At 46.0% G+C, this 13,959-nt stretch overlaps 2 protein-coding genes across 2 annotated transcripts; both read right to left on the bottom strand.

Annotated features, from left to right (window-relative positions):
* ZAR1 (zygote arrest 1) lies at nucleotides 1-3,988 on the bottom strand. The gene is made up of 4 exons (XM_061191379.1): nucleotides 3,134-3,988; nucleotides 1,567-1,659; nucleotides 1,408-1,482; nucleotides 1-144 (listed from the first exon to the last, which is right to left on the bottom strand). The coding sequence occupies exons 1-4, from the start codon at nucleotides 3,986-3,988 to the stop codon at nucleotides 1-3; spliced, it is 1,167 nt and encodes a 388-aa protein (XP_061047362.1).
* A 1,416-nt stretch (nucleotides 3,989-5,404) lies between these two features.
* SLC10A4 (solute carrier family 10 member 4) lies at nucleotides 5,405-10,448 on the bottom strand. The gene is made up of 3 exons (XM_061191378.1): nucleotides 9,853-10,448; nucleotides 8,866-9,076; nucleotides 5,405-5,917 (listed from the first exon to the last, which is right to left on the bottom strand). The coding sequence occupies exons 1-3, from the start codon at nucleotides 10,443-10,445 to the stop codon at nucleotides 5,405-5,407; spliced, it is 1,317 nt and encodes a 438-aa protein (XP_061047361.1). The 5' UTR covers nucleotides 10,446-10,448.
* Between the last annotated feature and the right edge of the window lie 3,511 nt (nucleotides 10,449-13,959).

The following is a 13,959-nucleotide window of genomic DNA, read 5'->3' as shown; positions in this document are numbered from 1 at the left end:
TTAAATGATATATTTGAAACTGAAAGTGCTGTCACAGGATAGGCGTTTGCCTTTGCATCTCCCACACAAATCTTGACGGTGGGGCCTTTTGGGGTCCACGTGGCGAACTTTTACTGGGCAGGAGCATCTAGTCTGTTTACAATTCTGAAAAAAAAGTGAGAAGTACATACAGAACATAAATGCTTGGTGATGTCCTGGAACTTCAAAGTTATTTTTCTAGTCCATTCAAATACCAACTGGATGCACGCTAAGCAAAGTCCTGTGCTAATCTTGTTCTGTCTACATCCCTTCCTAGCAAGGAGAAGGATGGGAGGAGTAGAGCATTTTTATCATGCAGTCCTGCTCCCATGTTGCACAGGATTCAATTCTGAATTGTGAAGTTCCTTTTAAAACAGTTTAAGAGGAAATCTTTCCCTGCCCTTGAAGGGTGGAGAACAAGCAAGCAGGAGAGAGGAGTTTAACAACATCGAAGGTGTGAGGCCAGGAACTAGTAGCAGGCCTGGCACCAGTGGCTAACCTTGGCCTTCTCCCTGCTCCGAAGGACCGCAAGCTGAAGCAGAAGGCAGAGCAGCAACTGCTGGGCCAAGAGCAGAGTGGTTAGAAAGTTCGCTTTCATTGTCAAACTCCTCTCTCCTACTTTAGAATGTACCCTACTCTCCCAAGATCTAGATTAGTCTATGTTTTCCATACTTTCTCTCTCTCCACCCACCCTGCAGTGTTCATGCTTCCGGCATCCACCTGGAGTCAAGTGCATTGATTAGGCTGTCTCTAGTGGCAAGTCAAGCTCCACTAGCTGTGTGATTAACAGGCAAGTTTAGTCACTTCTCCCTCTTCGATTATCAGAGCCCTTTATCACAGTGCCGTGCTCAGTTAATAGTAACAAGCAACGTGTTACCAGTTAACCCCATAAAGCTTAGGGCTAAAGCTAAAGCAACTTAGGTTTACTTTAAAACGAATCCCTTTCTGAACTCACAGGCAAAATGGAAACTTTAAAAAACCCGTGCTTTTACTAAATACTTTAACTTGGGTATGTGCTTCATAAAACGCATTTAGGTAAAAGCGTCAACCTTTACTACTTCATATTAGTAGAAAGATAATCTGTTTTCTAAGTTTACTTTCTCCTACATTCAGCCGAGTCGCAGGCAAAGCAAACATTCTTCCACACTGCAAGTGAGGCAACAGCTTCTAGAGACGTTCACATGACCGAGGTTTGCAACAGCAGGAGGAAACTAACACCAAGGCCTTGTTTCCCAGTTAAGTATTATTTCTACAACTCCTTCCAGAAAGAAATCAAAACCTCAGGTCACTGGGAATCTAGGCTCTTTTAGGAAATACATTCAAGAAACATACCCCCAAATGTTCTAATCACTACCCAGTTCAGACACAAAATACAAACATTCAATTTACTTGACAGGTGATATCCTCCACTCGGTAAGGGTTATAAGACTTCTGACATGTTCTGCAAAACTGCTTGTAGTAAACCTGTGATGGGAAAGAGGAAAAACTTAGAGCAAAACCCTCCTGAACCTTTTGTCAGGATGATGCCAGTTACAGGGCACTTCTTACCTTGTTAGTGCCCTGTACACACCACACGTAGGCACTTTCCCATCGGATGTTGCAGTCCTTGCAGTGATAGTAGCCATATTTCTGTTCTAAGAACTGAGCAAAAGGATAGCAGAGTTTAACCAACATGACATCTGAATTAGCCTTCATCTCAGAAGCTTGGAAAGGATCTGATACTTAAAACTGGCAACTCCACTCCGTATCTTGGAGGAAAGTAGAATCAGGTTCAAGTCCGTCTCCACAACGTAATCATTAGGAAAGCTAATGGCTTAATCAAGTAGAAAAGCAAGGGCCCACTGGAATTTATGTACCAGATTAACTTGGTTCATAAAGCAAATTAACAGATTACTAAGCCGGTGTTTTCCCTCAGGCAGGCAAGGGGAAAGCCAAACACATAGGGTTCCTGAACTCTGGGATTCTTTAGGGAGGGCTTCTCTCTGTAGAATAGGTCTAATCTTAGAACACACATGAATGAAGTGGTTAAACTCAAGAAAAGAAATTAGACTCTGCATCCTAAAATGATCTTGGGTGAACACCTTGAAAAAAGTTCTCTATGCTGCTAATTAAGTTTCCACCAAACAGTGGTGCTGGGAATCTAAAATACGGATAAGCCATAATTCACACATAATATGAACAAAAGTAGTATTACCTTATTCTTAAGTTCTTCTTCTCTCTCAGTGGGAAACAAGTTATGAACAAGTTTTTGGAGTTAGGCCTTTAGAATTGGAAGGAACTTTGGAGGACACTGAGCAATTTCACAGGTGAGCAAACTGAAGCCCAGGAAGGTAAAGACTTAAGATCACGCACAGCTTGTGCACAAACTTGATTCCCTCTGTGTTTCCCCACCCCCACTAAACAGCCCTGGGGAGCCTGGAAGAGACCCCAAAAGGACTCTTCCGGGCCTCTTCCTACCTCTCATGCCTTTCCACTCCCCTGGGTTACAACCCCTCAGTGTGCTCCAGCCCTTTAAGTTTCAGGCAAGTACCAACTGGCCTTCCAAGCCCGCTCCTCTCAGGCAGCAATGCAGCACAGCGCAGATGCTCCAGCAGTGCTACTACATTTCTGAAGATGGGTGCGTCTTAAGGACAAGAGAAGATCCTGACTAGGACCCCAGTAGTCAATTGTTCACGGTTTCTAACACACTGAATGAGAAAGTGTGAGTGGGATCCTTGGGAATCAACTCCCCTTGCCAGTTAAGTTCACCTTCTGATGTTCCGAGACCCATCCTAGATCATCCAGTGCAGGATCAACACAGGACTACACTCCCGTGGTCAGAGCTTTATACAGCAAATACGCTCGGAATAAGAATGTTAAAAGGGCGTTTCCTCGGCCACCCCTGTGCAACCGGTGTTTTACCATCGCAGCAACACGCAAGCTACACTGGACTGAATTCTGCCGGAGAAAGACGACTTCAGCAGCTGCCGAAAGGCACACAGAAGTGCCCGCGCCTTAAGGGAGCGCGCGCCTCCACGTGTCGCGAGCAGCCGCGGGGCGGGGACCGGGACGCGAGCCAGGAGGGCGCACAGCCCTGGGGCTCCCCCGCCGGTTCCCTGGCCGACTCGGGACTCACCTGGAAGCGCAGGCGCTCATTGCTCGGCTGGGGGCTCCGCGGCGACCACCTCTCACCCGCGGCGTCCGGGGCGCCGGCCACCAGCGGGGGCTGCTCCCTGCTCGCCGGTACCCCGGCCTGGGCCTCGTCCTCCTCGGACTGCGGCCGTTGGGGCTCCTTCCTCGCCGACCCCTCTCCCTCCTCGGGGCCTCGGGGCCTCACAGCTGGCGGCCCTAGCTCTCCGTCCGGCGCCCCGGGCCTCTGCTCGGCCGCTGCAGTCTCGGCCCCTTCCAGGAGGGTGGCAAGGCGGCGGGAGGCCACGGGCGAGTACACCGCCACGGTGCGCGGGAAGCGCACGGGCCGCGGGGCGCCGCTCGGCGGGCTGCCCTGCTCGGGGCCCCGGCGGGCCAGCTGCGGGGAGGCCGGGCAGCTGCCGCCCGCGCCCGCTGCGCCCTCGGGGTCAGGGCCGGGCTCGCGGGCCCTGCGCAGCAGCGTACGCCGCCCCAGCGAGCACTGCACGGAGACGTCGCGGCGCGGGTTCACCTGCACGGCCACGTCCCGAATGCTGGCCCGGCCGGGCCGCGGGGCGAGGCCGGGGCCCACCTGCGACAGGAGGGCCATGAGCTGCGCCCGCTGGTAGCTGTGGAAGTACTCGGCGGCCGCCAGCTGCCCGTAGCCCGGGAAAGACGACGAGGCCGCGCCGTCAGAGGAGGAGGAAACGGGAGGGTAGCCGCCGTCCCGGTGCCGCCAGCCTCCCCCGCCCGCCGCTCCCTTGCCCTTGGCGGCGGCCGGGTAGGGGTAGGGGTACGGGTACGAGTAGAGGGCGCACGCCGGGTACATGTAAGCGTCCAGCACCTCGTCCCCCAGGGCAGCCATCAGAGCACCCCTGCCGCTCCTGCCCGCCCCTGCGTCCTAAATAGGCGACCTCCCGGGGGCAGCCGGGCGCTGGCCCCACCCCCGCTGGCCGCGCTGCGCGGCCCCCCGCACCCTCCCCGCCACCCGCTGGTGTCCCCGCCGGAGGGGCCCCTGCCAGACTTTCTCGGTGTGGGAACTTTCCACACCCGGAGGTTGGCACAAATACCCTTAGATGATCTGCAAAGAAGGCTTTCTTTGCGAAGCAGAACTGGTCTGTAAGTGAACTGGCTCCAGGTGAAGAGGATACCAGCAGGAGAACCATCACGGCGATTCGCTGAGCCAGGTGGTCCCCATCCCTGCGTGATCGTCGGCGCCGCCCGGGAAGCTGAGGCGAGGCTGACTGCCTCTGGCTAGTGAGCAAAACTGCGAAGGTTTTGGGGGAACTGCTTTGGGTCTGATACCTACGATCTCAGATTGTCGGTTATTTCATCATCTCAGGGCTGCCCTGAGAAATCTATGCGTTGAACCCTTTCAGCAAGTGCATAGGGAAAGCGTTCCAGGGCATCTGTGTCTAGGCTAATCGTTTTCTCCCTTGGAGAACTCACTCTACCCCCGCCGCGCCCCCAACCCCCACCTCAAACGGTGACCAGGAGGTGCTGCTGAGTACCACGAGGGTCTGATGGCTGTTGCTCTTCTCTGGGGTAGACAGTCGCTCTACGGGTTTTCCTAACCAAATAATCTTTCCAAAAGAGAAACTGATTTAGGGTGTGTTTACATAAATGCAGAAGACCGAATCAGTCCCCAGCTGAAAGCAAATGCCTTGTCCACTAGAAACATGTTGGCCGCTCGTTACAAGTAGGTATCAGGTCAAGTAATCAAATATGTTAATGTAATTCTTCTCTGATTTGATACAGGCTGGACAATAAAATACTATATTTCATTGTTTAATAGACCTGTTTGGGGATTTTTCTGAATACAGGTCAAATTTTAACAATGTCAAGTATTTATAAGCTGAGCAAGCACACTTTTTTTTTTAACAACAATTACATTAAACTCAATTATGCTTTACAAATATAGCGTGTTTTTACTCATATAAGATAGTGCATCAAAATTCTACATTTCCAAGACCCTGTTTTCTAAGAGTTAACATATTTGAAACAATCATAGAAATCGGTAACGGTGAAAAACCAAAAAGCACATTTGTTCAGGCGGCACCCTAGCAGTCCCAGGTGCAAGTTATATTACGACATTGATTTGTAATTTATGAAAACGCTTGGTTAATATACCAATGCAACCTTATGGTGGGCAGATCAAAATTGTTACATGTATAATAATGTGAACCAATTGTTGTTCTTTATGTAAACCATAGACACTACCACAGACCATAAACATGAAGTAATATTTCAGCAAGATAAACTCTCCTGTGTATCTCCATATTTAGAGCGAAGTCTGAGTGGTTTCCATCATAATTAAATTATCTGCTTTCACTGTGCCATAGGAAGTGTCTGCCATTTCCTCTTCTTTTAGTTTCTTATAAGAAATATCTGTATCTTCATCCTCATCTAGAGGATCTTGCTTGTACAATATTCCACTCCCATACATTTTATAAATTAAAACAAAAATCCCTGCTTCTGCAGACTGGAAAAGGGCATAAAGCAAGGGAAACATGTACATACTTCCTATGTTTTGCGGTGGAAAGGCCAGTTTTAGAATGGCGGTACAGAGCTGCACGTTCTGGCTCCCTGTTTCCAGGCACACAGTCCTCTTGCAGTTGGGTGGAAGATGGAAGAGAGTAGCTAAGCCATAGCCTGAGGCGTAGCCTGCCAAAGGCATAAAAATCGCTACCACATAAACAGCTGCAGGAATACTTGCCAGCAGTTTGGGTCCTAACATAGTGCAGGTCATTATGAAAAGGACCACCAGCGTCATTAGCAGAGACCACAGGGAAACCTAGTAAAAGAACATGGATAAACAAGCCATCAAAAATAAGATAGTTGAAGAGGGATTCAGGCAAGGGGATCCTGGGCTCTTGGAAGAGGAGAGTCATCTAGTCTGACCTCCCACACAGAATGGAGATCTTCGCCATTAAAAGTCTTTGACAGAGTATTTCTGAAGATGGGTAGATCACCTCTTCAGGAGGCATCCAGGCCATGTCAGACAGCTCTAATTGTTTGGCAACCTGTCTTTAGGTCTAGTGACAATTTGCCTTCTATAACTGCTAGCCATTGTCTTGGATAGGCCCTCAGGAGCAGCACAGACCAGACAGACTACTCCTCCTGCAAAACAGCCTCCAAAAGTTTAAAAACCAGTTATGAGGGGAAGGCTACTCTTCTCTGGGGGCAGACTGTCCCAGGCTTTCAGCCTCCATTCCATAACTCTGTTTTGGAGTCCTGACTGTTCTGAGCATTCGTTTAATTTGTGAATGTGCCTCTTAAAAACAGAGCAGTTAGAATTGAGCCCAAGACACCAGGTATGGTCTGATGAATAGAGTGGACAGATGGACACTGCTTTCCCTGAACAGGACCCAGTGTTTTCCATAAGAAATTAGTTCTGGTTTTACACAGGACGTAAAAGCTATTGATTTATGAAACTGAGTGTCTGATATTTTTAACCTTCAAAACACTTTATAGCTCAGAGAATTGTTAGCAATACCCAAACAATTACCAACTCTTAGATTAGGTAAGAGAAAAGAAAAAAATGTAAACATAAGATGTGAGGAATTCTTTGTAATCCTGCAACTCCCTGCTTTTTCACCTGTTCATGAGAATACTCCCACATGTAAGTCTCTAATGACGCTTAGAAATTATTATATATAATAGAAGGATTTTAGATAAAAACAATTGACTGTATAAAACAGTGTGTCATCTTGATGTCCGACTGGTACATTTCACTCATGCAAATAAGACAGGCTTGTAAATAGTAAGGTGGAAACCTAAAAATTCTTCTCCTAGTTCTCCTTCAGATCGGTAGCTTTTTTTTTTAATGGGAGAGGGGATTGGGTGGGTGTCTGTGAGGGAGACTACAGATCCAGAACAGTTTAAGTGTTGTTTCTGGTTCCCTAGACATCTGGGAGGATACCCCTTTGGAGTCTATGGGATTGGCATATACTTTATATTCTTTAAAAGATTATTCAAAATTTATCTGGGCTGGTCAAAAAGTCTACCCTAAATGGTGCTGAAGTAATTATTATATAAGATACTCATGTTACAAATGTACAATTAGCAGAAACCAAACTTTTATAAATCAAAACTTATATTAAGTTTCAAAGTGTGTCTACATCAATAGCTTTGAGAGGAAATCTGATTCTTCGTTGTGAAAATATTGGCTCTAACATTTCCTTTGAACAATTTAAAATCATTTGGGTGAGCACTGACATTGAATGCTCATTTTAAAGTGTTTGCAAAAGTATAAAACTATTATGAAGTGGATCTTAATGAGTGTGCTGGCAATGGAATAGGTTCAGCTTAAACTCAAAGCTACACTATCTTATTGAATTGTCTGTTATTTAAATATGTTTACCTGTTTTTAGCATGGAAATAGGTTATTTGACTTTCTCTTAGAATTCCCAAGGTTTTATAGTAAATGCCATCACATTAATAGTATTACCTTAATGATCAACTTAGTAAGTTCTTAATGACCTCAAGATGATCTATAGATATATTATGTATAACATATAACAAATATGTATATTTACATGTACATATATATTTATTACATTCAGAGTATATATATGCTTACAATAGAGCATAATTTTTTTACTCAAGGCTGGATATATGTACTGAAAAGAGCCCTCTATTTTTCATATTAATAAAAGCCCCTCTGTATAATCAGATTACTTTGGTATAATATAAGTAAAACACAAAAGATTGTCTTCTTAAATCTACATAATTGAAACATTAGCGCAATCCTTTTTCTCTTCATTGTCTGAAGGAATTTGCATGTACATTTTACACTAATTAGACTAATTCGTTATGTATTTTATTTGATTAACTTCCTAAAATGAGAATCCTGTTCATGATTTACTCTTATTTACTACTAGTTTTGAGTTTTCAAAGAAAGTTTAATTTAGAAATATTTAAATTTTTTCTCCAATCAACTATTACAAAATCTCTACTGCTACCAAAAGCATCAATTTTTTAAAATAAAGCAATTTTGGAAATATTGCACAAAATAATAGAAATCCCATTCTTCTACTACCTTTAGAAACCATATGAAATATGGCAATGGGGAAGGAAAAAGAAACACAAATTTAGTGATGTGAATATATTCTGCATTATTTACCCAGGACCTAATTTTATTTTGTGCTTTAAAGCCAATGTTTTGTGTATTCTATTATATTCTATGATGTAATTTTTTTACAATGTAATTTTTAAATTACTTTTTGTCTTATTAGTGTAAACTTACTTTTAGAAAATTAATGAAACATTTTAAAGGAAACTTCTACAGAGTTTCTCAGAATTAGAGTTCCACTTTTAAAAAGTAGAGTACTGTAATGCATTTCAAAAGTACTGCACAAATCCTATTAATTTTATTTCACCTGCTTTGATTTTTAGTAATACATGACTTCTTAGTGGAAAACATGTTGCCATTTAATTGCACTGTCATCTTTTCCCCCCATGATCTGTGTCCTCCTATGAATACTGATAGTTCTCTTATGCTGTTTTTAATTAACCCGGTGTCTTAATTAAAGCTATTATTTTTGAAGTTCCAAAAGATGGAACGGAAGTTATATTTGTGGCATAAACTTTTCTTTTTTTTTTTAAGTTTATCCATGCAAGGGCTACCCAGTCCTTTTCTTCCTTACTTCTCTTTCCCAAACTTCTCACTGTTTCAGCCATGGGTCAGAGACCAAGGACTCTCTACGTGTGTAAAGTATGCAAAGGGAAGAGTGACCTTACCTTCACAATGTAGTCAGCCACCCGGTTGTATCTGTAGCGAATGAAGACACCCAAACCAATAGGGATGAGAGTGCTGCAGAGAGTCAGGATCACTGTGCCTATGGGCAGTAATTGCACCAGAGGAGTGTTGATCCAAGCCCGGCTGTAGATCCACAGGCACAGTGGCATCAAGACCAGGGCCAGGAGCGTGGAAGAGATGGTCATGATGATGCTGCAGAAAAGGGAATGGACAGAAGTTGGAATGGGCTTTGAGCCAAAGAGCCTTGCTTGAACATTGGGTAGAAGAAAACGGGGGAGCCTGCAAATCCCCCAGCTTGAAGTCAGGGAAGAACCTGCTTCATCCCAGGGGAGCACCAGGAGAGCAGCATGGCTAAGCCCAACTGAAACATGAACTCCAGGCAGGAGAAGAAAAATCTCAGGACTGCTGCCCTCTGCTTTATACAGCCTATTGAGCTGGTTACAGTCTGGATGACTGTGAGGGCAAGGAACATTTTTGTTTTCTTTTTAATCCTCCAAAGCACCCTGTAAGGCATGGTAAAGCTACTGAATACTACTTGTTGGATTAACCTCAATTATATTGTCTTATATATGAGATTACTTTCTTTATTGGAGACAATAGTCCTATTTTGCTTTTACATTTCCCGTGAGTCCTGGCTTCAGACTTCCCAGTTTCCTTTGTCTTCCGGGGCCTGCAAACCTGCACTGACAGCCCAACACTCAGGGAGGGTGGGGAGGGAGCTGTGGATGAGACCCCAAGACCCTCAGAGCACTTCTGTCCCTGTCTAGATCTTCTCCCCTCCAACCCTACCTCTTCATGTTTGCCTGGACTTCCAAAGCCCGGGCGTCCCCATCATCTCCAGTTTCTTCTCCCCTCTTCCGCGCCTCATTCTAACCGCCTCTCTTTCCTCCCTCCTTGGTCTTGAACGCATGGCTGTACACGCGGTTCACTGGGAGAAGAAAGATGCCTACCGGACAGCAGCTCCGTACCTGAGGTTCATGTCGCCGTCAACCAGCAGGGACATAAGGTTGGAGAGATTCCCGCCGGGACAGCAGCCACATAGGAGCACCGCCATGGCGGCCGACCCGTCCAAGGAGAAGGTGAGCGCCAACAGGAAGGCCAGCAGCGGCAAGAAGCCGAACTGGCAGAGCGCGGCCAGCAGCGCGCCCACCGGCCGACGGACGTGCGCCCCGAAGTGGTTCACGTCCACCGTGCAGCCCAGGCCCAGCATGGTGATGCACAGGGCGGCGCCCACAAGCACGTTCAGCCCGTGGTTCAGCGGCGTGTCCCAGAACGGGGGCTCGTGGGCGGCCTCGGGGTGAGCGAACGAGGTAGGGCTCGGGCCGGCGGCGCCACCCGCGAAGCAGCCGGCCGTCGGCGTCAGGGTCGGAGTGGGGCCGGGGCTGAAACTGACGCCGGGCCCCGGCGCGACACTGAGCCCGGGGCTGGGGCCGGCGCTGGAGGCGGGCGCCAGGGGGGCGTCTGGGCCGGGGCTCAGGCTGCTGGCGTTGGGCGACAAGGTGTAGTCCGGCTGCAGCGAGGACGGGTCGAAGAGCAGGGTGGCGTTGCCGGTGCCGTCCATGGCGCTGTCGGCGGGAGGCTGCGGGTCTGGCTCCTGCCCGCCCTGCGGATTTCTCTGCCCTCCCGCCGCGCGCGACTCTGCGCCTTCGGTCGCCACCGCCGTCCGTCTGTCCGCCCGTCCGCAGCCGCCAAACGGGACTCGGTGGCAAGGCCGGGCTGCGCGCGTCTGACGTCCGGGGCAACGGGTCGGTGCTCGGCTGGGGGTCGGCCGAAGGCCTCTGGCTGGCACTTAAGAAAGCGCAGCCCCCGAGGGTGAACCCAATCGCTGGGCCCCCGCGCCCGCAGGCGCCGCCCCCGCCGCCGAGTCCCCTCCTTTTAATCACCAGTAAGTGGTTCTGTTAGAGTGTAGCCAGGGGCGGAACAAAGACCTGACAAAGGACAAGAAGAAAAAACCGTGCCTGGCTGCTGACCAAGTTCTCTGATGGGCTGTGCCTCTTTGATAATGAAATCTGGAGAGCCAGACATACAGAGAGAGAGAGAGAGAGAGAGAGAGAGAGAGGAGTTTGTCTATGGACGCACATACATCATACACACTGTTCAAAGAGCCTGCAACCGCTAGCATCCCGAGGGGTGCCTGACTTAATAGGAGCTGCTCTCTGGTAGCAGGACACAATATCTGGTTTTAACTTACAAACAATTTTTAAATAAGATTTTTGTGTTCCAACTTAAAGTAGAAAGTAATAAAAATATTGGTGGGGTTTGAGCCAGGTCTTGTGCATGTGTGTGTGCATTATTTCATTTGATTTCCTCACAGCAGAGCCGTGGGAGAGATACTGTTAGCTCGATTTTTCCACACCAGGAATCCGAGGCACAGGGAAATCTCAGCCTCATCAGCCAAACCCAGAAGCAGCTGGCTCAGTGTGTACCGCGATATGGTATTAAAGCATGCATTGAAGAGCTCTGCTAAGTACAGTCTCTGTGAAAAATGTGTATTTGGGAAGTTACTGGCAGATGGGGAGAGGCTACTTCAGTGGCCACAGATTTATGAAGTGTTTTGAGTATAGCCCTGGCCTTAGGATTAAAGGACTGAAGAGAAATAAAGTTGTGAGATTCCCTGCTTCAGACAGCTTTATCCCCAAACAAATCAAATGCAGTTCTTGGAAATGTTGACTCAACAACTTTATGGGAGTCTCTAGATGCATCTACAAAGGAAAGGGACTTCTCTTCATACCAAGGAGGCAGAGCCATTGGAGAAGGCTGTGACCATAAAGTGATAGCCAGTTGATCTGTGAAAGCCAACAGTGGGAATTTCTAGGGTGAAGTCTTAGCCCATGGTTAGTCTGTGTGGACCCAAGATCCTAGAGTGAATTCTTCCTCGTGGAAACTTGTCCCTACCCCGTTTTCTGACACCAGAGGAGACTGGGTGACTTCCATTTCCCAATGGTGGACTGAGCTCGTGTGTTTATATTTTCTCCTCCCCAAATCTCAGGAAAATGACAGAGAATACGAAAAATATGATTAAATTCACAGAATACTGCACTCAATCACAAATGAATAATTTCTTTCTTCTCCATCAGACCATACATTCCATGAGGGCAGTGCTTCTGCAAGCATTAAAAAAAATAATATACCCTCATACTTCCCCAAAACAATAAACCCAAGAAAACAATGCAGTAATATCTGTAGAGCTTTGAAGGAAGTGGGATGTGACCAAAAATATTCCAAAATTTCATTTAGGCTTATGTGCAGATAAACAAAGAAACATGCTACCCAAATACTTCGGTTAAGTGAGTATATCCAGGGGAGACATGTGGACAGACAGACAAGATAAGGAGGAGGACTGCGGAACCTTTACATTCTTTGAACCACAGGATGAGATAAGCCAAGAACACAAATGGCAGAGCATGAGCTGAAGCCCAACTCTGCAGACACCACTCCAATTTGCCCCCTCCTTGTGTTAATGATATTAAAATCCACAATCAAATTAAGTAAGCCATAGTTAGAAGGAGGCAAACTCATCCAACTAGCTCCTCTTGGGGTTTGCGGAGGGATACGGGACGCGATTTGTGCAGTGGGTGAAGAGCAAAAATCAGAAAGTGTTGGGCTTGGGTTGTAAATCAGCAGGATCATGCTCAACCTGCAGCCTTGAGGACTTCTTGGCGCCTGCACACCTGGTGTGATTGTTGTAAATAAAGCAGATGTTCTTGCCTCCCCTCTTCCTTCTGATCTCCTTCACTATTTAGGAGAAAAGCCCAGGATTAGAAAACAGAGCTAGTTCTCCAGATGAGGTGATTTTGGCAAGCTGGCATGGGTCACTTCGCTTTCTCAATTGCCTTACCTTTACTCTTGCTGCCACCAAGGAGAGTCTGGCCCACCCAGAAGGGAGAAAATACATAGAAGGGAGAGATGACGACATAGATGGAAAATATGCCATTTGGGGGAAAATAAATTTAGAACCTTCTTGCACAGCATACACCAAAATTAATTCCAGATGGATTAAAGAAATAATAATAATAATAATAATAATGGAACAAAATGTTGGAGAAAAATATTAGCTAGTATTTATCCCATCTTTGGATAGGGAAAATCTTCCCAAGCAAAAAAGTAACAGAAGAAATCATAATGGGAAGCTCCGTAGATATGGCTATATAAGAATTTTTACCTTTGGTGTAGTCAGAAGAGCATTTAAAAAACTAAAAGCAGATTATAAAATGAGAAAAATATTTGCAACATATGTAAAACCAAGAGCTAATATCATTAATTTATAAAACAGTTTTACAAATTAACAAGAACAAGCAATACAATAGGGAGAAAGGCAAATGATATGAATAGACACACAAGATCACAAAAAGGAAAGACCAAAGAAATTAAACTGAAGCAACTATTGGATTGGCCAAAAAGTTTGTTCGGGTTTTCCGTACGATGTTATGGAAAACCCCAAACGAACTTTTTGGCCAACCCTATAGATGCCATTTTTCCACTGTCGGAAAAAACTGACATAAATTATATTATGTTATGGTGGCAAGGATACTATCAACTGCATACCCTCTCATCCTGCTAGTGGTGTATACTTTCTAGAAGAAAACTTGATGTAGATGACAGTAGTCCTAAAAATGTGCATCTCCTTTGATCCAGCAATTCTATTTCTAGGTGTTTATCCAAGAAAACAATCAGGGAATTTAAAAAAAAATGAGAGCTACATTGAATGCTTACATACAGACAATCTACTAAGCTTTTAATCATGGATCATCTCACTCAATCTTCATAACAGGCTTAATGAGGTTAGAAATTTGCCAAGTCACCCCCTAGTAGAGATAGAGCTAGGCTTTGAACCCAAGTTTTTGGATCCCAAAGTCTGTCCTCCTAAACCGAATACGATGTAGTTAAATAGGAATAACCTTAAATAAAGTTACCATATGATCCAGCAATCCCATTCCTGGGCATATATCTGGAAAAGATGAAAACTCTAATTCAAAAAGATACATGTACTCCAGTGTTCTCTGCAGCACTATTTACAATAGCCAAGACATGGAAGCAACCTAAATGTCCATCGACAGATGAATGGATAAAGAAGA

Source organism: Eubalaena glacialis, chromosome 5, assembly GCF_028564815.1.
Source record: "Eubalaena glacialis isolate mEubGla1 chromosome 5, mEubGla1.1.hap2.+ XY, whole genome shotgun sequence".
In the NCBI taxonomy this organism is placed as follows: domain Eukaryota; kingdom Metazoa; phylum Chordata; class Mammalia; order Artiodactyla; family Balaenidae; genus Eubalaena; species Eubalaena glacialis.
Note: the sequence above shows the minus strand (reverse complement) of the source record. Positions and strands in the feature narration are given on the sequence as shown.